Below are 25,516 nucleotides of genomic sequence, written 5' to 3' on the forward strand. Positions count from 1 at the left end.
CATATTTGTTTTCCTTTTATTTGTCTTGTAAGATGTTAATCATCTTAGTGACCTTACTAAAGAGAGCTCTGTATGTGCCAACATGTTTCTAATACTTTAATTTCAGTATTTCTGATATGGCTATATGGGTACAAATGCTCAAAAGCTAAAGTCTTAGGGACATGGTTTAGTGGTGGACTTGGTAGTGTTAGGTTAACGGTTCGACTTGATGATCTTAAAGGTCTCTTCCAGCCTAAAAGATTCTACGATTCTATGATTTATTTAAGAAAATGATGCAAGTCTGAATTTGCAATGCCTATGCATTCATCCTCTTTGAGATAAAATCTTGGCCACATGGATCACAGACTTGTATTTGTATTTCAACTTGTATAAACAGGGTTTGGGATTCCTTTGTTGATGACATCAAGCATGATGTGGAAGATTCTTGATTCTCTTTCTTTCCTATTGTGCCTCTATGCAAAAGATGCAATTGTAATTATAAAAAAAACCAACCCTGGAGAAATATAGAAAATGTCATGTAAAGTTTTATATTTTATTGTAGAAAAAACAAAACAAGTAAGGCCTGCAGGCTCCAGTTTTCCATTTGCAGCTCAGGGAACGTAAAGTAAAAAGGAATTGTGTTTGATGGACAACAGCAGGATTAGGCCCGCTGCATGAGCACAGCACATAAAGCCATATAAGACAATGGGAGAATCACATGTATGCAGGGAACCAGGATCATTCCTGAGAGGTTTGGTGCAGTGAGCCATGGTCAGGGTCTGCTTATTTCCAGGTGTGATTATTTCTTGAGTGTTGTTAATCATCATGGTGTTACTTTCTATTTAATTACTTGGTCCGATAAGTAATTGAAAATATAGATGATGACTACATAACTTTGTAAGCCTTACCTATTACTTTCCTTTATATGAAGTCTGTTGTGGCACCCTATTCTGTCAAACTGTGGTACCTTTCATATTCTAGGGTCTGGCAAACATTCCTGTTCTAAACTTAATCTTACATTCAAGAATCTGTTTTTATGCCATAAATTGATCAGCAGAGGGATTTTTATTTGGAATGGAATAAAAAATGAAGCTATATATTTCTGCTAGTCTGAATAAATATAGCATTGCCTTCTTTCCTCTTTGCATGTACAGCAAAAATCTGAAGTATTGCCTGAATTTATTTTCTTTACAGGCTCTTTATATGTTCTATGCTTTGGCTATAGTATGTGATGACTTCTTTGTTCCATCCTTAGAGAAAATTTGTGAGGTATGTTAAAGAACTTTATTCCTCTTTTGGAAATTTATGTAGAGAATATTATAGAATCACACATTTTGTGCCATCGTTGTTTGGAGTTCATTCCTGTCAACTTTTTGGCCTCCGTCCTTTTCAAATGATTTGAGCTTTCCATCAAAATATGAACCTGTGATCTGGGCACATTGGTCCCCCTGGCCACACTCGAGAAAAAATGAAAGATGTAATGAGATCAGATGTCAAAACCCACTCTTAAATACCTGAAGCATGTAGCTAGGATGGATATGACATATGGATGAGTTGGATTTATTATTGTACTCCTAGTTTTAAAAGTCACTTGTGAAAAGAAATCATACATAGACAAATTAATGTGTTGGCTATGCAAATTTTATTGCACATCTACCACTGTATCAGCAAGGAGAAAGCAAGCATATGCGGTCCTAGCATAAAGAGGAGAAAAGGGAGAATGCATGAGAAAAGTATGCACCTTGGTTTGATATGGAATGAGAATACATATTTTCGACACAAAAAAATTAGTAAATAAATGTAATTCCTTTACATAATTGTTGAGAAGACTTTGCAAAATTACATGTCGGATTCTAATTAAGTGAGTTGATCAGGACAGGGTAGAATTTATACTTGGCATGTAAATGTTCTGTTAGGTGAGGCTTTGGTGAACTACTACAAAATGAATACAAAATACAAACCCAGATTTTAATTCCTTTTTGAGGGTAAAATGAAAATCTCATCTCCTTTGCTTTTTAACAAAAATGTGTGTGACCATTTTCTGAAAAACTCCTGTAGCTAGTTAAAAAGTCTATTTTCCTATGGATATATGTAATAAATTCCTATTAGTGTTACTCAGAGTTACGTACTTACACTTACCAATAGAAGAACAAATAGAAGAATAAGGGAGGTGGTCAATAATAGTAAGATACTCAATAGGGATCTTTTCTTTCCCTTTTCAGATGATCTGTCTTCAGCATGCACCTTATACACCATATTTAAGTTGTACCAGTTGGGTTGTACCAATTAAGTATTACCTTCATAAAATCTTTGCCTCTTGTCTCATGTTCCGCTGAACATTAAAACAGCTAAGAAGAATTCAGATAGCATAGTTATGTTTGAGCTCCTGCAACAGTATGACTGGTAATAGATCAAATGGTACAGTAAGGGCTTGTGTTTATGTTTTGTCAAGTTCTGTAGGATGCCATTTTCATCAGCTCAAAATGTTGCATACTGCCTGAAAAATACAGGATTTCTGTACTGGTCCTTTTGTCACTAATCACTTTTCTATCCTTGGAAGAAACATAAAGTACTAAAGATGAGTCTAGAGACTCTCAAAAAGTGAAAAGCTCCTCCACAAAACCTTCTTTATAGTTCAAGGGAAAGATCTTCAGACAGTATTAAACTGATGCAGCCCACTTGTGGAGCTACACATGTTTCTGCTGGTCTGAGAATTCTAGGTTATCTGTATCCTATTAGAACTTAAGAGACACTGTCATAAAAATAAATCTGTCTACAGTACACAGGCCTCTGTGTCTAATTGGACTCATTTTGTCTGTGTCAGCGGACTCACTTTTGATTAACACAGTTGTAAAGTGAAGCCAGAATCAGGCCTGCTGTTTGTAAGATTTATTCAGAGAGGTTATATTTTTCTCTTATGGATTTTTATTTTCAAATTTTAGAAGCCCCAAGAATTGCCCTTAATTCTTGAATGATTGTGTTTAGAGTTCCAAAAGTAAATTAATGAAAACAATTTGAGATGTTTACAATCTTTTTCAATCTGCAGAGATGCTTTTCTCTAATCAGCTACATGTAAGCCACAATTGGCTATTCAGTTATATATAAGTAGGGAATTTTATCTGACACTTCACTGAGTTAGGGTATAAACATTTTACTTGCCCAAAGTATATTTGCCTTCTCAAAAGGCAGTGTCTACTTTTGTATCATAGTGACTGTTCATCCTTTAACAGCACTGTGGCCAGAAATGAAGAGCTTCTATCTTTGCAACTGTAGAACTGTGTGATGTAAATACAGTAGAAGTGCTGAAATTACCAATGCTTTTCTTCCAGAAACTACATTTGAGTGAAGATGTTGCTGGAGCCACATTCATGGCAGCAGGGAGCTCCACTCCAGAACTGTTTGCATCTGTTATAGGTATGGAGCCCACACACTAGCTTTTATGAGATCTACTGTTAAAAAATCAGCAGCAGATCAAGCAGAGGTATCCAAAAGTGCTACCATTCTTCTATCAATTTATAATCAGCAATTGCAGCTGTCAGCTAGTCTGTGGTTCATGGTATAATTAACTACTCAAAATATCTCATGAAACTGTGAATCTGCTCTCAAAACACAGAGAGGAATGGCTGATTCTGAACATAGGAAGTAAAAGAAGAGATTTATTGCAGTCCCCTGAGAGAGAATTTGAGCTATTTGATGCCTCTTTGGCTTCTTTCTTCACAAATAAAGGGAATTAATTTTAGCAAGGAAGTAGGAGAACAGGGAACATGGGAAAAGAACAAATTAATGTATAAATAAGTCAGATCTGTTAAAGGCAGAAGGACATGGTGTACATTACTTACAGAATTATTTGAAGTAATCTCTAAAATATTAAAGATTATTGGTCTAGAGAGGAGGTCTGAATGGCAAAAACAGTACGTACTAAGAGAAGGAAGGACACAGGATTACACTGATAGAGTAGGGGGAAAGCAGCAAATTTCACAGAATCATAGAATAGTTTAGGTTGGAAGGGACCTTCAAAGATCATCTAGTCCAAACCCCCTGCAATGAGCAGGGACATCTTCAACTAGACCAGGTTGCTCAGAGCCCTGTCCAACCTGACCTTGAATGCTTCCAGGGATGGGGCATCCACAACCTCTCTGGGCAACCTGTGCCAGTGTTTCACCACCCTCATTGTAAAAAATTTCTTCCTTATATCTAGTCTGGATCTACCCTCTTTTAGTTTAAACCCATTACCCCTTGTCCTATCACAACAGGCTCTACTAAAATGTTTGTCCTCATCTTTCTTATAAGCCCCCTTTAAGTACTGAAAGGCTGCAGTAAGGTCTCCCCGGAGCCTTCTCTTCTCCAGGCTGAACAACCCCAAGTCTCTCAGCCTTTCTTCATAGGAGAGGTGTTCCAGCCCTCTGACCATTTTTGTGGCCCTCCTCTGGACCTGCTCCAACAGGTCCGTGTCTTTCCTGTGCTGAGGGCTCCAGAGCTGGACACAGTAACTCCAGGTGGGGTCTCACCAGAGCAGAGTAGAGGGGCAGAATCACCTCCCTTGACCTGCTGGGCATGCTTCTTTTGATGCAGCCCAGGATATGGTTGGCCTTCTGGGCTGTGAGTGCACATTGCCAGCTCATGTCCAGCTTTTCATCCACCAGTATCTGCAAGTCCTTCTTGGGAGGGCTGTTCTCAATCCCTTCATCGCCCAGCCTGTATTGATACTGGGGGTTGCCCTGACCCATGTGCAGGACCTTGCACTTGGCCTTGTTGAACCTCCTGATGTTCACACAGGCCCACTTCTTGAGCTTGTCCAGGTCCCTCTGGATGGCATCCCATCCCTCAGGCCTGTCAGCTGCACCACTCATCTTGGTGTCACCTGCAAACTTGCTGAGGGTGCACTCGATCCCACTGTCTATGTCGCTGATGAAGATATTAAACAGTACTGGTCCCAATATGGACCCCTGAGGGACACCACTCATCACCGATATCCATCCAGACATTGAGCCGTTGACCACCACCCTCTGGATGCGACCATCCAACCAATTCCTCATCCGAACAGTCCACCCATCAAACCCATCTCTCTTCAATTTAGAGAGAAGGATATTGTGGAGGACCGTGTCCAAGGCCTTACAGAAGTCCAGATAGACAACATCCATAGCTCTTCCCTTGTCCACTAATGTAGTCACTCCATCATAGAAAGCCACTAGGCTGGTCAGGCAAGACTTGCCCTTGCTGAAGCCATGCTGGCTGTCTTGAATCACCTCCCTGTCCTCCATGTGCCTTAGCATAGCTTCTAGGAGGATCTGTTCCATGATCTTCCCAGGCACAGAGGTGAGGCTGACAGGACGGTAGTTCCCAGCGTCCTCCTTTCTACCCTTTTTAAAAATGGGTGCAATGTTTTCCTTTTTCCAGTCACCAGGGACTTCACCTGACTGCCATGACTTCAAATATCATGAAGAGTGGCTTGGCAACTACATCAGCCAGTTCCCTCAGGACTCTGGGATGCATCTTGTCAGGTCCCATAGACTTATGTATGTTCAGGTTCCTCAGGTGATCTCGAACCTGATCTTCTCTTACAGTGGGAGGGATTTTGCTCCCCCAGTCCCTGTCTTGCGGTCCATCCACTCGAGAGGTGTGGGAAGAGAGGTTGCAAGTGAACACTGAGGCAAAAAAGTTGTTGAGTATCTCAGCCTTCTCCTCGTCTGTTGTTACCAGTGTGCCAGTCTTGCTCATCAGGGGAGGTATGCTTTCTTTGACCTTCCTTTTCTGGCTGACATACCTATAGAAGCCCTTCTTATTATTCTTTGTGTCCCTTGCCAAATTCAGCTCCAGCTGCGCCTTGGCCTTCCTGACCCCATCCCTACACAACCAGGCAGCATTCCTATGCTCTTCTTCCCAGGATACCTGTCCCTGCTTCCACTGCCTGTGCATTTCCTTCTTGCCCTTTAGTTTGACCAACAGGTCTCGACTCATCCATGCCGGTCTCTTGCCTTCCTTTCCTGATTTCTTACACTTGAGGATCGAGAGCTCTTGCGCTCTATGGAAAGCGTCCTTAAAGATCTGCCAGCTCTGTTCTCCTCCCTTGTCCCTGAGGGCGATTTCCCAGGGGGTCCTGTTGACTAACTCCTTGAACCTCTGGAATTTTGTTTTTCTAAAATTCAGGGTCCTGACTTTACTCTTTGCCTGACCCATATCCCTCAGGACTGCGAACTGCACCAGTGCATGATCACTGCAGCCCAAGCTGCCTCCAATCTTGATGTCACCAATTAGCTCACTTGCGTTGGTGACCAACAGGTCCTGTGTTGCGTCCCCTCTGGTAGGGCTGTCTATTACCTGACTTAAGAAGTTATCCTCAATGCACTCCAGGAGTCTCCTGGATTACCTACAGCTCGCCATGCTACTTTTGCTGCAGATGTTGGGTGGTTGAAGTCCCCCAGCAGGACGAGAGCCTGCGAGCACAATGCCTCCTGTAGCTGCAATAAGAAGGCTTCGTCAATAGGCTCCCCTTGATTGGGCAGCCTGTAGTAGACACCAACCACAAGGTTCCCTTTGTTGCCTTGGTCTCTAATTCTTACCCATAAGCTTTCAACCTGCTTGTGGGTATTCTTCAGAGACAGCTCTTCACAATCTATCCATTTCTTGATGTAGAGGGCAACCCCTCTGCCCCTCTTTCCTTGCCTGTCCCTTCTGAACAGCCTGTAGCCATTGATAGCCACACTCCAGTCATGGGATTTGTCCCACCAAGTTTCAGTAATGGCAACTAGGTCATAGCTTTCTAGCAGCATGGTGGCTTAAATTTGATAAATCTGTCTTTACTAAAGCCTTAGTAGGCTTTCTGCTGCTATCCTGACTGACGTTTTTATAAACTTTAGGGAAATACAGTCTAAAGGAATGCACTATAACCTCACGTCTAACTTATTAAAAAGCAGCGAGTGTAAGCCTTTAAGGCTTCCTTTAGCGAAAGATTTAAAGTACAAGTAGATACAGCTCTGTAGTGCATTCACATTATCTTTGGTTCTGTCTCAGTGCTGAAGATTACATTAGATAGTCCCTGGAGGTCCATTCCAGCCATTAATTTTTGTCATTCTGATACAATATGTTACAGATAGATATCTGGGGCATAGGTGGGTTCAGTACTAAGGGAAATCTGAAAGTTGGTACTAGAACAGGTTAAGTCTGAATCCTGGTTGTCTGTTTGAGTCAGAAGGCGCACATTACTGCACTCAAAGCGGCTACTAGTTTTTTGAGGGAAGAATCTCTTACTCCCATGAGACATTGCAAGGAAGAACACATTAAATATTAAATACCTGGGAGAAAGGCTTCTGTGCTTTATTATACTGTTTGAAATAAATTCCATGCTCCTGATGTGACTGGAGATGTTTTATACTCATTTGAATGGATTACTGCACCACTAACAACCAAGCTGTGAAATACATGACTTACTGTTGAACTAACTAGCTAAGAAATCATTTACTTTTAATAAAAATATATATGTAGAGATGTTAAGCCAAAAACGGGGAGCTGCTAGCTAGACTAAAAGCACAAAATATTCCACAGAGAAGTGAGCATTCATTATGAAACATGTTTTGGTTCAACTTTCAAACAGCTCTTGTTCTCAGGTAGTACATGTTCTAAGTAATTGCCTGTGACCTAAAATGAAATTACAGAGGTAATAATGCGTGTTTTGCTCCTTCTGCAGGTGTATTTATTACTCACGGAGACGTAGGAGTAGGGACCATTGTTGGTTCAGCAGTTTTCAACATCCTCTGCATTGTTGGTGTCTGTGGAATGTTTGCAGGACAGGTTAGTAAGATACTTATCTTTATGGAGTTCAATTGCTTACAATTTAGATGTTTCCATGAGCAAATATTTTAAAAAAAAGGAGTGTTAGTCAAAAACAAAAATGAGCTGGCATTGTGAAAAATGTCAAATGTTTTGAAGAATTTACACATGCTTTACAAATAGCAAATGCTTCCAAAAAGTTCAGCTGTAGTTTCAGCACTCTGAACATGTAGCATACAGAGGAAACTGGTTCTGGTTCCTCTTCATACAATACTGTGTTCACAGTCAACTGATCAGTGGCATCTGCTAATCCTGATACTGATGGTGATCAAAGAATCTAGGACACAAGCATGAGATTTGCTCCATCTACTCAGTAGATGGTTAGACTGTCTATCATATTTTTTCAGGTATTAAGTCTGATATATCCACAAATAGAATGAAGTGGGAACCATTGATTTGCTGCAGTACAATGAATTGTACTTTACAGTTGAAATTATGACCAATTAAAATATCATTAGTAAGAAATGTATTTTGTTAATGGAAGCTTCTATATGTTTTTTATTACTGGTTTTTATTATAGATCCATTGTCTAACAGACTGATATGTCTTCCTGTTAGCATAAAACTGCGATTGGTTCCAGAATCGTTGCTAATAATAATTCTGCTCACACACCTAAGTGATTGCAAGATAGAGGCCTTTGTTTTGTCTTTAAAATGGCATGTTTTTGTTGGCTGAAGGTGTGATATTTTTCAGGTGGTTCGTCTCACCCAGTGGGCTGTGTTCCGGGACTCTGTGTACTACACGATATCTGTGATTGTACTTATTGTTGTAAGTAGATCTCTTACCAACTCATGTGTTTCATTGCTTGAATTTTTGGAGGACCAGCCTGCTAACCATTGATATACACTGGTAAACAATTATTTTCCTAGCTAGTTCTAGTGACATCTGGAAGTGAGGGCTCAGCTCCACAATATGGTCCAAATATGAAGACTTCATACAGCCCCACAGAATATGTGTCCATCATGTCCATCAATGTCCATTCATTTTGTACCAACAGTCTGTAAAGTTCTGCAGGCTAGCAGACTACTGTTACACAATGCAGTTGTCACTTTTCTGACCTAGGGGACTGCTTGTTGTGGAGATGAAAAATTTTGAGCTGCACTTCTGTTTTAAATAGGGAAGGTGGCTCTTTTTTGCTTCTACACAGTAATTTTATTTCACAGATTCTGGGTAAATTTTTCTACATAGAGCACAGGTGAGATATCACTTTGTTCATCTAGAGCAGTGTAGTAGTTCCTCAACGTACATATTTACTGTGTCTGGTGGCAAGAAGGGGAAGAATCCACTTTGTTTTGTAATAAATATGGATCACTAGCTGTCCATTCAGTTACAGGAGTTACATAGGGTGGAGTAAAATGTGTATAACTACTTGGCTTAAAGGCAGAACTAAAATGGCTGTCTTTTCTGCTAAAACTAGTCTAGCTGTTAAAAGGACTCAGAGCTAGGTCTCTTCAGAATACATGACACTGCTGTCATTTACACAGCACAGCGTGTAAATGTGTGCCTATCTTTCTGTCTTTCACATGCTCACACTGTTTTACTAAATAATATTTTTAACAATCACTGAGCAGGATCCAAGCCTTGTTCACAAGGTTTGTGCTTTGTGAGGGGCACAATTCATACAGTGAAAATTCTGCTTAGAAAGGGTCAAAACTCGAGTAGCTTCTAGCTAGATATAACTGATATTTTTTAAATAAATTTGACTGTTTTTCAAGGTAGATCAGAGAAATGGTCAATTTATGTGTTTCCTTTTTTTTTTTTCCTTCTTTTAGTTCATATATGATGAGAACATAGAATGGTAAGTTGTGTAAATTATTCCCTACAGTCCCATATTTGCCATGAGACTGATCAGTAAATAGAGTTGCAGTGTAATTAGCTTTCATTCATACATGCTGGGAATATGAGCTGGATTTGACACCTGGGAAATCCTATGTATTTTCTTTGGTTATATTTTTTATGATGATCAGGGAAAACTAAAAGAAAATTTAAGAACCTGGCAACATTAATGAAGTAAATAGGTTATATGTAAGGCCTGAAGACTCAGATGTGCAGAGAAGGTAACTAAAGTTCTGCTGCTCTGATTCTGGCTGTTAACATTTATGGGGGTGCTAGGTGTCCCAAAGAACAGTCCAAGGTGGGATCCTAGTGGAAGATCATAAACACCTTCTAAAAGAGTCCTCTCAGAGTGACTGGCCGGTGCTTCAGCACTGAAATGACAAAAGGCCTTGGCATTATAATCCTCAGAGGGTAGCTATGGTTTCAGTCTGCATAGCACATTTCTGAAATATATGCATTACATTTTATTTGTATGTTTATTGGAACTTGAGAGTCTGCTTTCCCCCCCATTCTGCTGAGACACCATCTAATCTTAATGATATGAATCCTGTGTACACAAATGTGACTTGTACTAGATGTTTAATACACACTCTTACATAAAACTTGTAAAGCATACAGCTGTTTGAATGGCCTTTTAACACTTTTTTTTTGTCTCTTTGAGGTGGGAGAGCCTTGTACTCATCATTATGTATTCATTCTACATACTTATCATGAAGTAAGTGTTTTTCTCCTTTGTATGCCCTTTAGGTGTTAATTGACCATCATTCTTTTTGTGTGGTTTTGTCCTTGGCCTTCCTGCTGAGAACAATACAGCCAGTCATGTTTCTCTGTAAGATCCCTTGCTTTTTCATGCTTAATCAGTTTCACTCTAGATTTGTGCTCAGTCAACAGCAAGTATTTTCGTGCATCCTTTTCATAGTGCACTGAGGTAAAGTAGCTTTCAGAAAAAGTTGAGAGAAAATGTCATTTATACTAAGATATATGAAAAGTCCACCAGTTACTCTGGATTGTAAGCACACAGCATGTCAGCTATTACACATATTTTGTAACCTCTGGAGAACAAGGTCAAGGAACATTAGACAGACTGCTAAGCATGTATTTATCTTCAGAGCGTCTCATACCAGATTGTATACTGACATCCTTCTTCTGTAGTGTCACTGCCTCTGACAGGAGAGTCAGAGGTCTGACTGTTACTGCAAGGGTCTGTGAGTCCACCCTTCTACTGCAAGTTGCTCAGACTTATCCCTTGGTGCCCTCCCCTCACAAATCACCCTTTTCAGAACTTCAACCTCCCTCTTCTCATACATCAGGTCTTAGCAGAGTTCATTGACAGGCCTCTTAGATCCCACCCTAGTGCTAAAATAGATGTATTCTTTCTTTAGAAGAGTGTCCTGGTTTCGGCTGGGATAGAGTTAGTTTTCTTGCTAGTAGCTGGTACAGTGCTGTGTTTTGGATTTAGTGTGAGAATAATGTTGATAACACACTGATGTTTCAGTTGTTGCTAAGTAGCGCTTATCCTAAGTTAAGGATTTTTCAGTTTCCCATGCTCTACTGGCAAGCAGGTGTGCAAGAAGCTGGGAGGGAGCACAGCCAGGGCAGCTGACCTGAACTAGTAAAAGGGATATTCCATACCATAGGACATCATGCTCAGTATATAAACTGGAGGGAGCTGGCCAGGAGGGGCAGATCGCTGCTGGGGCATTGGTCAGAACATGGATCTAGGCTTTACTGCTTGCCTGCGTAAGTTGTTCTCAGACACTTAAAAGTTTGATGAGGAAGTGCAACAATCCAACCTTTTCAGACCTTTCCTTTGCACTTTCAGGTACAATGTGAGGATGCAAAATTTCTTCACCCTTAAAAGCAAGAATGTTGGAAATAGTGACACAGTCAACAATGAGCTGGAAGATGGTAATAAATGTTATGCCTCTAGTTGTGATGACCCATCCATTCCATTACTATGGAAAGGTAAGGCTGAGCAGACAGGACTTGGAAAAAGAGTAGTTCACAGGATATCCTTTTTATTTCTTTAATGCGGATCAAAACAGTGTTACTATTCAATCATAAGCAGGGATTTTTATTGGGTTAACTTGATAATTCAGCAGTCAGACTGCCAGATGAAAAAAAACCCAATCAAAATTTTTTTTTGATACTCTGAAAACAAGCTGCTTTGCACATTGACAATTTTGCTCACTTTTTATCTCCTGTTCAGTGATGAGCTACAACACTGTGAAAGAAATATTTTTTTTTTGCCAGGAAGAAGGTAATTTTCACTTCAAAAATTAGTTTGGAACTAGAAGCTGAGACTTGGGTGTTGAAGGAAAGGACATGGGCAGATCAGTGGGCAAGAGGGATTACATGTTGAGTTCAGACCCTCAGAAGACTGGCTTTCACATGCCTAAATAGCTCTGCATACATTGCCAAGCACATATGTAAAATTGAGAAATGCAGGTTCTTTGCTTTCTGTGTCTCTGTCATAAAGGGGAAGAAGATGATACCCAGCTTCTGGTACTGAAGGTAAGCAAACATACCTGGGTATTTTTGGCTTTTTTGTAAGCCTGTTTTTATCATTGTCTTATCCCTCTTCTCTTCCATTCTCTCTTTTCTCTGTAGAGCAAAATCATTCCTACCTTCAAAGCACAAACCATATAATTTAGAACTGTTCGCTACTCTTACTGAGTGAGATCTTGCTTTGTTCTTTGCAAACATCTCCCATTCTAGAAGACTGAGCTTAGCAGCAACGTAGGTAGCATTTGGAAAGATCCTCAAGTAATAACAAATAGTGACAAACAGGAATTTAGAGCAGACTCAGAGAAACCCACGCTTCTGCTTTTAGTGTTTAGGCTGGGATCTCTGCAAGGTAAGTACTATCACTTACTACAGGTTAATGCAATGACAGCACACTGATACTCTGTTCTCCGATATGGTGTTTAGACAATAGTTTAATAGAGATTTAAAATTATTTCTCATAGGGCATTATAGCATAATTAAATGAAGATGTCTTTGAAATACTTTGATCTCATTTTACAATGGATTTTTGTGAACATTGACTATGATATAGTGAAGTCTGTCACTTGGATGTGGGGGTACGTACATACAAGGTTCAGAGGATACCTCCTAGGGCAGTTGTTACTTATGTATTCAAGTCGGGACACAGGAAAAGGGTGATCCAGTGAAAGAACACAGATATTAGTGTTTTTTACTTCTGAGGCATTTGTTGGGTTCTGATGTCATCCATCTCCCTGCATGCTTTCCCTTCTAGCCACTGTGTGGTAAAGGGATGATAGCACAGAGTGCTTGGCTGTCCACCTATTTCCTTTTCAGGAAATGTGAAGATTATTTAATGCTTGTGAAGAACATGCAGAACTTCTAGTAAAAGGAGCAAGAAAGCTTATAAAAACCTGGACTCCTGAGAATGGTCTCCACTAGCAACTCTCCACACCAGATTTCTTCTCTAATTTCCCTCAAAGATGTACTGAGACTGCAGTTTCAGTCAGATTCCCTTTGCCTTCTTCAGCACCCATTACGCAAATACATGTTGCGTTGGAGGGACCATTGTTCAAGGTGTAAGAGGGTAGATATTATCACAGGCAAACCTACCTGGGATGAGAGAGGATGCGAAGAAGAGATTAAGGAGGTGACAGGGTTTGGAGTGAGCAGTGGGAGAGGAGGATGGCAGTATTAGCCTAGCTGCTTTGTAGATGAGTGCTTTATGTGTCAAGAAGCTGTCCTAGAAAACCATCACATGGCTGCCTGTTGCATCTCCCTCCTGTTGAGTCAAAATATGCCATGACCTATCAGTGACTCGCTGTTAGTTGACACTTGGCTGACTTCACAAGCTGAGCTGCACCTTCCCCAGCGGCAGCTTTCGGAAACAGGAGCACTGCTAGTAGCAGGGAGAGAACTAGAGCTGGCCTCTGCCTTACCTCCGGCCAGTGGTTAGCAAGTTTCAGGATCCACCGAAAAACCTCCATTGGCTTCATCAAGGTGTAGGTCTAACCTTAATCTGATTTTCCACAGGAGGAAGGTCTGATTACTTCCCAAAAAAGAACAGTTGCTTTGGGTGAGGAACTTTCTTCCTACCAAGGATGGCTAGTCTGTTGCTCAAGGTGCAGATAAAAGTGGGGTTCACGTGCTGCACAGCTCTCTTTTATGCTTGTAAGTTTTATTACTTTCAAGAGCTTCCAATGGTACAATATAAAAGCTTCTATTACTCAAGTTTCAGAGAGAAAACGGAGAGCATTTCACCATAAGATAAATTCAATTTCAACGGCGAGTTGTACACACACTGGTAAAGGTGAAATATTTGTACTTTGTGAATAATGCTCCTGTTTTAAAAGTACAAACATGTGGCTCACTGCCCTTGGCTTTTATTATGTTGACCCAAATTTCCACCAGGTGGCATGGTTCGATTCCTGCCTAAAACCAGAAAGTCTTGAAAAAAGTGGGTTTCTTAGGGCCTAATCAGGAGTCAGCTAAAGTCAGCAAGAAGCTTTCTGTTGATTTTGACAGGGTTGTTGGTGATGACCCTTTGTGGTGAGCAGGAAGTTTAGGTAGTTTGTTAAAAGAAAAAGCCGTTCTCAGAAGGTATTTTTCCAAGGAATATCACAAAGGAGAAGCGAAAAAGGCTTTTCTCTGTCTCATATTTGTGAAAACCACTTTTTCGATTTTTAGGTGGAGCCTGTTTGTCCCATATGGGGCCAAGGTTTGTATGTTTATGGGCATAGGGAGTGAGACTGAAGAGCTATTATGAAAATATCAGAGCAATGTGCTGCAGTAAGTCAAAACAGCTGCAGTTAGTTATATATATATTTATAGTGATGTGTTCTGCATCAGTGCTGAGTTTTCTATCATGGTATTTCATCAAAGCTGAGTATGTTTGGTCACTGTCTCCTTAGTGCTCTAAGAAACAGTTCCAGAGTAACTGCAGTGCTTCCATGTTTTTCATGACACCGTAGGATAAAGAAGCACTTTGGAGACTTCACTGGAGAAACTCACTTGAGAGCAGTTAATCTGATGAGACTGTTAAAAAGATACCTGGCCTTTTTGCCTTACCAGGATTGCTGTCAAACATTTCTTTTTCTTTGTCTAACTAAAGCAAATATTAAGCTACTGTGGTTGAGTCCTATTCTGTAAGGATTGGTTCCTAGGTAGCCTCTTCTGTGAGGACTGGTTCCTAGGAAGCTTGTCTGGCTATGTATTGCTTCACAGAAAAGCTGCTACACTCTAACTGTAAGAGTCATTGGAATGGATGTGCTCCTCATTTGCATCATCAGCTGCAGTACTCAGCAAGGTTAATTTGGTTTAGATGTCAGGGCAGGGGGAGGATAATTTCTTCTTTATGTTTACCAAATGCAAAATTACTACTAGTTCTATTCTACATTAGAGATATCAAGCTGCAAGACAAGACTACAGAGTGGATTCTCTGAGTAGGGCATATTTCTTTGTGAAACCAAGATCTCTTTATGACACTTCAGGTGACCCCAGTGTACTCATTGAAAACGCATTTTTGGTGAAACAAAGCAAGACACTCAAATGCTAAAGGGTAAAAGATATAGCTGTTTACTGGTGATTTACAGGCTTGCTAGGTTTTTCTTGTTGAATGATAATGGAAGGATATATTTCTTCAACTTCAAATATGTTAGAAGATGCTTGAGACAGCAAAGCCTTTACTGCATGATGTGATTTACATGCATGCATGGATCCAGTCTTCTTCCTGAAAAACAAAAATATTTCAACACTGTAACAATGCAAAAAAATAACAATATAGATTTCTGTGTGTTTAGAACAGGTCCATTTTAATTCCTTTGTTTGAGTTGAATGTTTTCTTAGATTTCCTTTGCTTCCTGACTGGAACCATGCACTAATAATTATCTTTCACTTCTACCTCCTAAATTCTCTTCCTCTTCTTAATGTAAGTAACTTAATGCAAAAGGGGAGTGGGAGGGTGAAGCAAAGCTAAGCAAAGCAGAAAACAAGCAGCAAAGAATTTTGTTGGTTTTTTTCCCCATACATATTATTACATGTAATAATTAATATTTATTAGTCATATACATATTTCCTGCCCTGCTTTCTAACACCACATGGGTATGTCTCCTGTCTGCTGAGCCTTGCTCTGCTTGCTATGTGTAGTCTATAGCATTTGTGAGAATATTGGTTTGTTGTTGAGCTCTGACAGTCCTTGCCTGTACTTGTGTTGATTCCCAATATAATTTTGTCTCTCTGTTTGTGTTCTTAACACAGTAGAACAAACGTCTTAACCTCGGTACAAGTTCCTTTATATTAACAAAGGCTTACTTATAACATACATTTGTTCTTGACAATTGTTGTTTTTCATCGTTTCAAATCTTGTCATGTTAGAGATATTGATAATACTCTGTGAAGGTAAAGTGAAGATTTCCAAAAGGAGCGAGCACAACATTAGGGACTTCTGGATGTGCAGCACCTTGATCCAATGGGATAGCTTTAGAGTTTTCAGAAGTGCTGTCTACACTGCCACAGTGCAAGTGGTTTTAGAGAAGGCTTACAAAACTGTAGTGGGACATAAGCAAAGAAAACTGGTACTACAGCATGAATGGCTGGGTAAAACTGCTCCCGCTCATCTGAGAGTGGGTTGGTGGCTACCTTAGCAGAGTGAAATCCCTTTTCAGCATGTGATCTAAACAAAGTGCACAACTGATGAGCAGATTCACCAGGCTGCAGAAATATTACATGAAAGTCACTCGTAAATTCAACCATTCAGATGAATATTACCTCCACCTGAGCCTGAAAAGAATGACTCTGGGTGATGGGAAGCATGGTAAGATCAATTCCACAACTAACTCTGTCCATTGTGCTCATTAGTGAAGGGGATGCAGCAATATGGCAAAACCAGTGTTGTGATGGTGGATGAGATCATCTGCTCCAGTCCCCCCAAATACCGGTTCCCTGAAGCTGGATTACGGATTATGATTACAAATAAATTTGGACCACGCACCAGAATGCGAATGGCAAGCCGACTCATCATTAATGAGGTAGGTTCATTAAGAAAGCAATAAATGACTGTGAGGCAGAGGGGTTGCCAAAGGGCCGTGCTCATAGCGATTCTGGAATTCAGATTCTCCCATGTTCCTAGGGATGGGCTAGAGCTAGTCACCGAGGAGGGACTCCCTTATCTCCCTGCCAGAATATGTTTGTTTCAGTGTGTGTGTGCATGTGTGCACATTTGGATTTTATCTGCAGCAGAAGAAATGGTTTTGATCATTACAAAAGCAGTCAGGCTAAGAAACGATAATGGACAGGGCAACCAAAAATCTGTAAGAACTTCTCTTATATTAGCAGCACATCAGGATCACATCAGATATTTGCCTACCTCTTTAGTCTTCAGTGTAGTTCTCAGCTCAAAATGAAAATGGACCAAAATATTTTCTTGAGGGGAATTTGCCCTGGACAATTTCAGTTAACTCTTACTTGATATATTGTTATCACCATATATTGCTTGTTCCATACCCTGCAGTTGAAGTGACAGGACTGGCCAAGTGATGCTGTTCTGAGCTTGTATGAAGTACTTGGGGTGAATCTTTGTCCTGCCAGCCTTGGCTTCTATGAAGGCAGGATTTTATCCTTTGCTCCCTCCAATGTCAAATATGAGAGGTTTTTACTCTGGCAAATAAATTAATTTCAGTAGTTTAGGAAATACAAGCTTTAGCAAGTTCCTAGAATTTGAACATCATAACACAGTTCATGTGTCTACCCAGCATTGCGAATACCCCAATGAAAGAAAGCAGCACTAATATATTTGTAACAGAAGTCCAATTTAACAGTAAAAGAGTGAAATGTTTCTTAGGAAGTCAGCTTGGTGGTGTACAGTCAAGAGCAGAAGATCAATAGGGCACACAGCAGCAGTTGACTCTGTAGAGATTCTGCTTTCAAGGCAATTCAGTGATCAGAAAAAATTTCTTTCTTAATGGATATGTGCACAGAGAGCTGATACTTGCTAGTTCAACATCTGCAAAAAACATTTTCTAAACCAGAGCATTTTGGATCTATGTTCTTATGTATTCTCTCTGCCAAAGTTTTGCAAAGTATTCAGATATGAATTTTCTCTATTTTTAAATTGCAGTGTGATTTTCTAGTTTCAGAATTTTTTTGCATGTTGTGCAGTTACTTTATTTTTCAAGGCATTTTAGAGCACTTTTTAGGAAGTTGCAACAATTTGTCATGAAAAAGAGAACACTTATCGACCCTGCATTATCTCATCTAACAAACTAAAAATATTTCTTTTTTATAACAGTAGGAAATTACTGTTACATCTGACATTCTCCAGTGTATTAATGGGTATATATACTGATGTTTAAAACCTATCCCTGTAATTGTTATACTATGTATTGGAACTGTAGCAGTCTTATACGTGTCTGCATGGGGCAATTATGAGCTTTATGAAAGTGTATACTCGGACAAGGGCAACAGGGGTTAATCTTGTTTTTGAAATGATAAGTAGGACCTTTACATTTACCTCAAGGAATGGGGATGAGAAGGAGGGAGAAGAGTTGGGGATGAGTAGGAGAGATCCTGGATAACGAGTCATTCATAAGCCAACTCTAATAGTGCGGAAATGTCTTGAGCGTTACCACTAGATTGTGGTGCTGTTGCTGGTTTGAGTGGGAACTCTTGAGTGAGAAGTGCTTCAGAATAACCATGCTCATTAAAACATGGTGCGGAAGAACAGATATGACAACTTTCTCCATCATGGCTTGAAAGACTCCTGCCAGTAATTTTGAGGTGGATGGTCAACACTGGCCTGATGAAGACAGGTAGGCCACAGACAGATTTGTTTGTTGCTGACTGGAAGGAAGGCTTTGTGGAGAAACATCACGGCTCACGTGACTGGGGCTGCACAGACAGCAAACCCCAGATTTAACAGAGTCAATATTTTCCAAACTATGACAGTTTTGTCTTTGACACTGTGCAGCGTCAGCGGTTAATCCAATCTGCCAATGGCTCAAGCAAACCACTTCAGAATGGGAGACATGAAAATATTGAAAATGGGAACATCCCTGTGGTGAACCAAGAGGAGGAAAATGAACAGGACAATCTGTCTCCCTTTTCATTGCCAGGTAAATCTTACTTTCCAGGTGTTTATAGTAAGGAAACAGAAGATAATTAAAATGCCAAACACGGGGTTGTAAGAAAAGACAACAAATGTCGGGAGAGAGGAGGAAGGGGATTGATTTGACTGTCTGAAGGCTGGATTTGATGACAGTAAAACTGCGCTGGAGGCTACATGGCTAAAAGCAGATCTTAGGTTTTCCAGCCATCATGCACAATAATAGTAGAAGTGCTGGTTTGCCGGAGGTGAAAGGAAAGCAGGTAAGGCAGGTTTATATTAAAAAACATGTCAGACCAACCCGATGAGCACTGCACTGCCAGTAATTTTGAAGTCAACAGTTAATAATGGCCTGCTGGAGATTGCTAGGCCAGAGGCAGCTAGGTGTATAAATATATAATAACTTGATTTAGTGACTGTAGGGGAGGCTTCTTGGGTGAAGAGGAAGAAAGGTTTAGGGGAAGAAAGCGTGTTTAATATCTTTGACAGTGTTTAAATTTCTTAGAATAGCAGTATGTGATAATAGTCACCATTTGAAATTTTTTGGGAACTGTTTGGTGTGAAGAGCTATATATAACCAACTTTATTATGTTGGGGCCCTTAGCACATTGCAGGTTGACTCTCCCCCAAATGCTTTGGAGATTAGACAGCAGAGATTAGATCACCCCTCACAGACATGTAGTCAGTAGTCATCTGTCACACAGTTACTGTTTAACACAAATATTACTTGGCGTAAATGAATATCACATGCAGTGAAAAAGAAGGAAGAATTTTCCATGTTGTATATGATTCTAATTTCTTAGAGATCTCATTGCTTCAGTTGCTATCATTTTAGAAGAGGTGTTTGTGACTGAGCAAACATGAAGAAGACTGGATAAAACCGTATGTTTTCACGTGTTACTGTACTGTGTGCTCTTACAGTAGCTTCTTGCAGTCAGCAGTTACAGACTTTCATTGGGGGTGAAGAATGGAAACAAACTGATTCACTGACGATAGGCCCGTTAGATGGGCTCCTGATAATCAAAGAGATAATGAAAAAACTGTTTTTATTGTATGGTGAAATAAGTGGATCCAAGTCAGCAATATGCTTGTGCACATGAACACGTTGTTAATAACAACAACAACAATAATAACAGTAACAGTAATAAACAACTTCTAAAAACCAAAAATGTCTCCCCAAACCATCTTAAAAATGCAGGATTCAATGCACATGTTGGCAAAGAAGATTTTTTTAACTGAGTTGCTTTTAACAAGTTTTTGGATTCAAGTTTTAATTAGGGCAGTGCAATCAGGCATTTCTTCTTACATTCCAGGACAATGCAGAAATCTTAACAAGTGGCAAACATTACCTGGAAACCATATTTGGATTTGTTCAAGACTCAGACAACTTATTTGTGAATAAAAAATAGATTTCAGAGTAGAGCTTCCTGAGCGTGTGACATTCACAATAGACAAAATACTTTGAACTAAGGAGGGAGTTATTATTTATGCCATTGGCCTTTTTTAAATGCAATTTTTCTGCATTTTTGATAAAGTCTTTAAAGATAATTGAGGTGTAACAGGCCAAAGTGGAACCACTGATGATACAGTTCATGCTGGAATGGAGCAAAAGTTCAACATGAACTCAAAGAGTTGTGTAAAAGTGGTAAAGTGATTGTTTAAAATCCTCATCATTATCTTCAGGTTTTGTTACTCCTGTTGTCTGGAGATGATTATCTGATGGTTGGATTCTCATTGCTCAACTCATATATTCTGAGGGAGAATTCTTTTATTTTTGCTTTCAGAAGTACCACTTTAATAACTTTGGATAAAACATAAAGAACCAGCATCATGCTTTGTTGTTGTTTAAGTACTATGGCACAATCAGTAACCTAAAAAAATCCTGAAATTTAAAACTGGCTTTAGGGAAAAGGTAGTTCGCAGACAGTTTCCCAGAATCCCCTCTGGTTTTCTTTTGATATATTTTCAGGCCAGGAATAAGGCACATATATTTTCTAAAGATCAGAAGTTCATGTATTCTTTCAGTACTATAAAGAGCTCTATGAAGAATAGGCTTTCACTTTCCAATAGGACTTTCCAAGTCAACTGCTTGCAGTGTGCGAAGTAGAAAATTCACTCCAGTATTTTAAGAGCTGCAACAGAAATGGCTGTGAATTGGCCCAAACCCTTTTTTCTGCTGTTCTGTAGTCACCTTTTTTAGCCTAGTTTGGGGTTTGACTTTCCTCCTTCAAATTGCGTATTCTAGATCCTTTTGTAAGAACAAGTTTTTTCTGAAACAGAAATAAATGTAAGTGAAGTTTAAAGCACTACCTCATCTCTGAGGGATTCCCAGTAATCATTTGGCATCTGTAAGTTTTGCTTATTGTTCTCTTTTGTCCTCTGTAAACGGCAGTGCTCAGCAATAAATGTAGGGCTTTAGCACGCAGAAATAGAGAATAAAATTGTTACATGAAAACAGTCTCAGACTACAGCATCCAGCCTAGATCCCATATGTCAAACATCCAGAAAGATTCACCCCCAGGGTGTGGTTCGGGCCCATCCTGAAACAGGAGACAACACATAGGTTTTATGGAAACTACATATAGTATCATACAAACCAGCCTTTGCCTTTGGTTTCTGTGTGGGAAGAAACATTCTCTTTAAAAAAGGAATTTCTTTCTTGACCTAACCTTTAGGCCATGGTGATTATCTTCCAAGACAAAGGCTCATTTGATGCTTTACAATTCGATTACTCTACAGTTGTTTGGAAACAGGTCTTAAACTTTAAAAAACCCCCCAAAGATCAGAATAAAGCAGGATGAAACTGAGCAGGCATATGTTGACAACAAAATGATGTGTAAAAGCCCTTGCATAGCTCAGTAGTCTTTTAGAGCCCAGACTCAGAAAAGCACTTCTGTGCAGCTCTTAATGGATGCTTAAATCCCATTCACTGTCACATGTTCAGGATCCTTTAAAATACTCGGTGTTCTCAGCTCATGCTGGCTTCACAGAAATGAAGAACTCCTTCTCTGACAGGATTGCACCATGGATGCTTTATATAAGTTGTGATGGTGTTAGCTAAAATAGGAATAATAATTCCCAGAGCTAAAATGAGATGGCAATAAAGGAGATTAGCAATCCTGCCCATTTTTGTATGGATCCAAAATACAAAGACAACATGTAGGATAGAAGCAAAAAGGAATTAACGGTATCTACTAAAAAAGTAAAAAATGTTTGTACTTGGTCAAACCAAATGTTTGTCTCGCCCAATATTCTGACTCCAACCATGACTTTATGAAGAAGCCTGGGGAAGAATGAGACAGGACAAGTTGGCCTTCAGCTATTTTCAGCTCAAGGAACTTCCTGGACTGGGTGTAATGTCTGAGTATTTAAAAGTCCTTAATGTATTTCTTCTTCATTAACCTGTCTAATTCTCGTTGAATCTTTGCAAACATTTAATACCCACAACATCCTTTTGGGAAGGAGTTTCATGGTTGTGTGAAGAACTGTCTCCTTTTACTTGCTTTGAACCTGGCTCCTACTAGCTTCATTTGATGTCTTCTTTTATTGGAAAACACAGTGAACGAAGCAAACCCCATGTACCTCACTTGAACACTCAGGATGCTCTTTGTTATATCCCCTATGGAGCTGTATGTCCTCAAGATTGAGCTAGAGACGGAAAAAGAGTTCCATGTAAAAACCTCTATAGTTTCTGTCTCTGCAAACACTGATGCGGAGAGTTCTTTTAGCTTCTCTGAAATTCCCCTGTCTTCTCTCAGTGCTCCTTTATACGTTGATCACTAGTGGACCCAGCAGACTTCCTGCTCCTAATGTATTTGAAGTAAGATTTATTGTGAATTTTGATTGCTCTTTGTAGTTGTTCCTCAGACTCTCTTTTTGGCCTACTTCATGGTACTTTTGCCAAAGTTTGGAAACATGGCTTAGGTGGCTGAGTTAGGAAGAGAGCTAGTTTCCATAGCTTCTTTGGTGTTGCAAGAGAGAAGTTCTTCCAAGAAGGTAGTTCAGAGCAGGACCTAACTGTAGTATTCTGAAATGCTTTTTTGGAAGAGCTTCCTCTTGCCACTGCCTATGTAATGGCGCGTCTACCTTAGAATTTTATTTCAGAACACAAGTGTGCTTCTGAGGCACATCTCACTGTTGTCCTCATGTACTGCACTTTGATTTGCATCGTGTTCTTGGAGCTCATGAACCAGAATCCTTTTATAGAAGACTTAGCTGGAAAATGTGCTCCAGAAGAGCAATGAGTGTGCTCTACCTTGGAGGAGGATACACAGGAAAAATTGGAAGAGAAGTGGGCAAGGATTTAATTTAGTAACTTGTCACTTCATTCTGAAAGGGCAAAGAGGGACTTGAGGAAGTCTATAAATCCCAGTTCTCCCTAAAAAACCAACATTGATAAAGTAGACAGCAAGGTTAAAACATACAAAATAAACCATGCCAAAATCCAACCAAGTCAAACAAGATATGGGGAGTACCTCTGCTCAATTACATTTTATTTTTGTTGAATATTGTCCTGTGTAAACCTGTAGTAACTCTGAGAGTAAAGCTTGTTTCTGCATACTGGAGCAAATTCTTTTTTCCGGACCAGTTCCCACTGCACCAAAAATGTGCCTTTAAGAGAAAATTATTGGCATAAATCCAAATATGCAAAGTGTGGTAAAGGCACAGGCTAAAAATAGAAATCTGAGTTGTTTTGGACAGATCTCATGGTCTGGAATTTGGAACTTGTGTTCTGGAAAATGGAACTTCCGAGAAAAGTGTCAGTAGTTTGGAAAATAGTCTGTTTTGGATGAGGATGAGAAGTAAAACCTTGGTATTTTCCACAGAAAAAAGGAATTGTTTCCAAAGCTCTGTTGCAGGAGAATTGCAATAAAAATGTTTTAGTGTGTCAGCTGCCCACTTGGAAAGCTGACAAAGGTTGCGCCTTCTTGGATACCCTTTTACACACTACATAGCCTGTCTCTAATGTGGTAACACAGAGAGTCTCTTGCCTCCACAATTCCTAGGGAAAGTTGCAGACCTGAGATCAATAAGGATTTTCCAAGAAGGTGGAGAGGCAGCTGCTGTGTTAATTTTCCTAACAGCAAATTGAAAATTGTTTTCTCAGAAATTTTTTATTTTGTAACAAAGGCATTTTTCAGTGGAAAATAATTCTGATGGAAAATTCACAATGGATCTAGTTTGTTATATCTGTTTCTATGTTGAGTCCCATACTTGGGACAAAAATTTATATTCCTGTGTTGTGTTTTGGATACTGCACATGCTCAGAAATTAGTTAAGCTTTCAGATTGGCTAATTTACATATATGAAGGTTTTCCAATCAGTCTCAACTCTGATGAACAACAGCACTTTCTAGCAGCAATTTACTTGCTGTCTGGGTTATTACAAAGCTCCCAGTGTGGAGGTGTGTATGTTACTGTTACACATTTTCAGGTCGAGATTTGAATTAATATTGGTAATGATATGTGGGTGTAAATATATCTTTGTAAATATAAAGTCTAATTAGGACCAAGGGGACAGGTGATTTAAAAACCACTTTTCATTGGGGGAAAAACAGTTGGGTTTTTTTTTTTCTCCCCAAATAAAAAGCGGTAGAGAGATTTAAAAAGATTAAAAAATGGAACTTAAAAATGATGAACTGAAGTACCAAAACAATCTGCAGCAATAATCTTCCCAGGCCAGCCTGGACATACCTTATTTTTCTTCTAAGTTTACCATTGTCAAAAGCAAAAAAACCCAGAAAAATAGACACCAATAATAAACTCCAGGAAGCCTTTCTCATTTTGCAGATAGACTTAAATTAGAGGAAACCTTTCCCATTTTTCAAGTTACCTTAAATTAGAGATCTATATGAATTCATAACAATACAGTTTTGAAAATCCTGTGTGCCAATTAGATTCATGCTTTTCAGGGATGTTATAATTTTTTTAGATCAGTCAGCTACTACTTGCTTTGTGTAAGGAGATGCTTTTCTCACATGTGAAGGTTTAGGCATGTTCTGAAGCAGCTAATGTGTGGAGCGGTGGTTTATGCTTGACTGCCACACTTTTAAAGGGAAGACTAAGTGGAAAAGCTATCAAATTTAACTAACTACATTAACTTAGATCTGACTCCTGACGGTCTAGTTGCAGACTCCAGTCTGTCTAAACTCGAAAAAAGTGTTCTCTATGCAGCTTATTGACTAGGACATGTAGGCTGTCTGCACTATATGTGTTTGGCAGTTCTGTTTCAGACTAGCTCTAGCTTGTTCCCTTGGACTAAACACCCATTATTATTTGGAGCACTTTTAAGTTTGTACCTCTGATTCAGCTTTATACCAAGGGATTCTCATTGGTGTGATGCAAGGCTGCTCCATGTTGCAAGCTAAAAGACAGTAAATTGCAAACCAAAATACAGTAAACGGGGACAATTAGGAGATCTACTTCAAGGGTACACTCCTGATCTGAATGAAAACACAAATGTAGTTTCACACTTTCATACTGAGCTCCTCTCAACTCTGTGTGAATGTTGCAAAAGAACAGTATTTTTCCTCTAAAAGGCACTTTCTTTAGTGCCTTAAGCAAATATTCGTTTCCTCTCAGTGCTGTGATGTGTGTTGTTGACTTCATTCACCAGGACACTATCTGTATGTGAAAGTAACTTTTGTCAGCATAACATCTGGAAAGATGACAAGCCCAGAAATGTATTGAAAATTAGCAAAGGGCTCTCTGTTGTAGGGCTGCCGCTTCATTTTCAGAAACATTGTAATCAGGCTTTTCTGTAATGATACCTCTCTGAAATACCTGGCATGCT

The 25,516-nt window shown here is 39.6% G+C and overlaps 1 protein-coding gene across 1 annotated transcript in view; it reads left to right on the forward strand.

Annotated features, from left to right (window-relative positions):
• LOC127017025 (ras and Rab interactor 3-like) overlaps nt 1–25,516 on the forward strand; it is a 177,238-nt gene that overhangs the window by 60,161 nt on the left and 91,561 nt on the right. The window contains exons 4-12 of the mRNA XM_050897908.1: nt 1,174–1,248; nt 3,309–3,393; nt 7,664–7,767; nt 8,500–8,574; nt 9,579–9,604; nt 10,304–10,357; nt 11,465–11,607; nt 16,483–16,652; nt 18,590–18,734. Of these exons, the coding sequence (XP_050753865.1) occupies nt 1,174–1,248; nt 3,309–3,393; nt 7,664–7,767; nt 8,500–8,574; nt 9,579–9,604; nt 10,304–10,357; nt 11,465–11,607; nt 16,483–16,652; nt 18,590–18,734 (877 nt within the window). The remainder of the gene's footprint in view (nt 1–1,173; nt 1,249–3,308; nt 3,394–7,663; nt 7,768–8,499; nt 8,575–9,578; nt 9,605–10,303; nt 10,358–11,464; nt 11,608–16,482; nt 16,653–18,589; nt 18,735–25,516) is intronic.

The sequence above is a fragment of the Gymnogyps californianus genome, chromosome 5 (assembly GCF_018139145.2).
Source record: "Gymnogyps californianus isolate 813 chromosome 5, ASM1813914v2, whole genome shotgun sequence".
Classification (NCBI taxonomy): domain Eukaryota; kingdom Metazoa; phylum Chordata; class Aves; order Accipitriformes; family Cathartidae; genus Gymnogyps; species Gymnogyps californianus.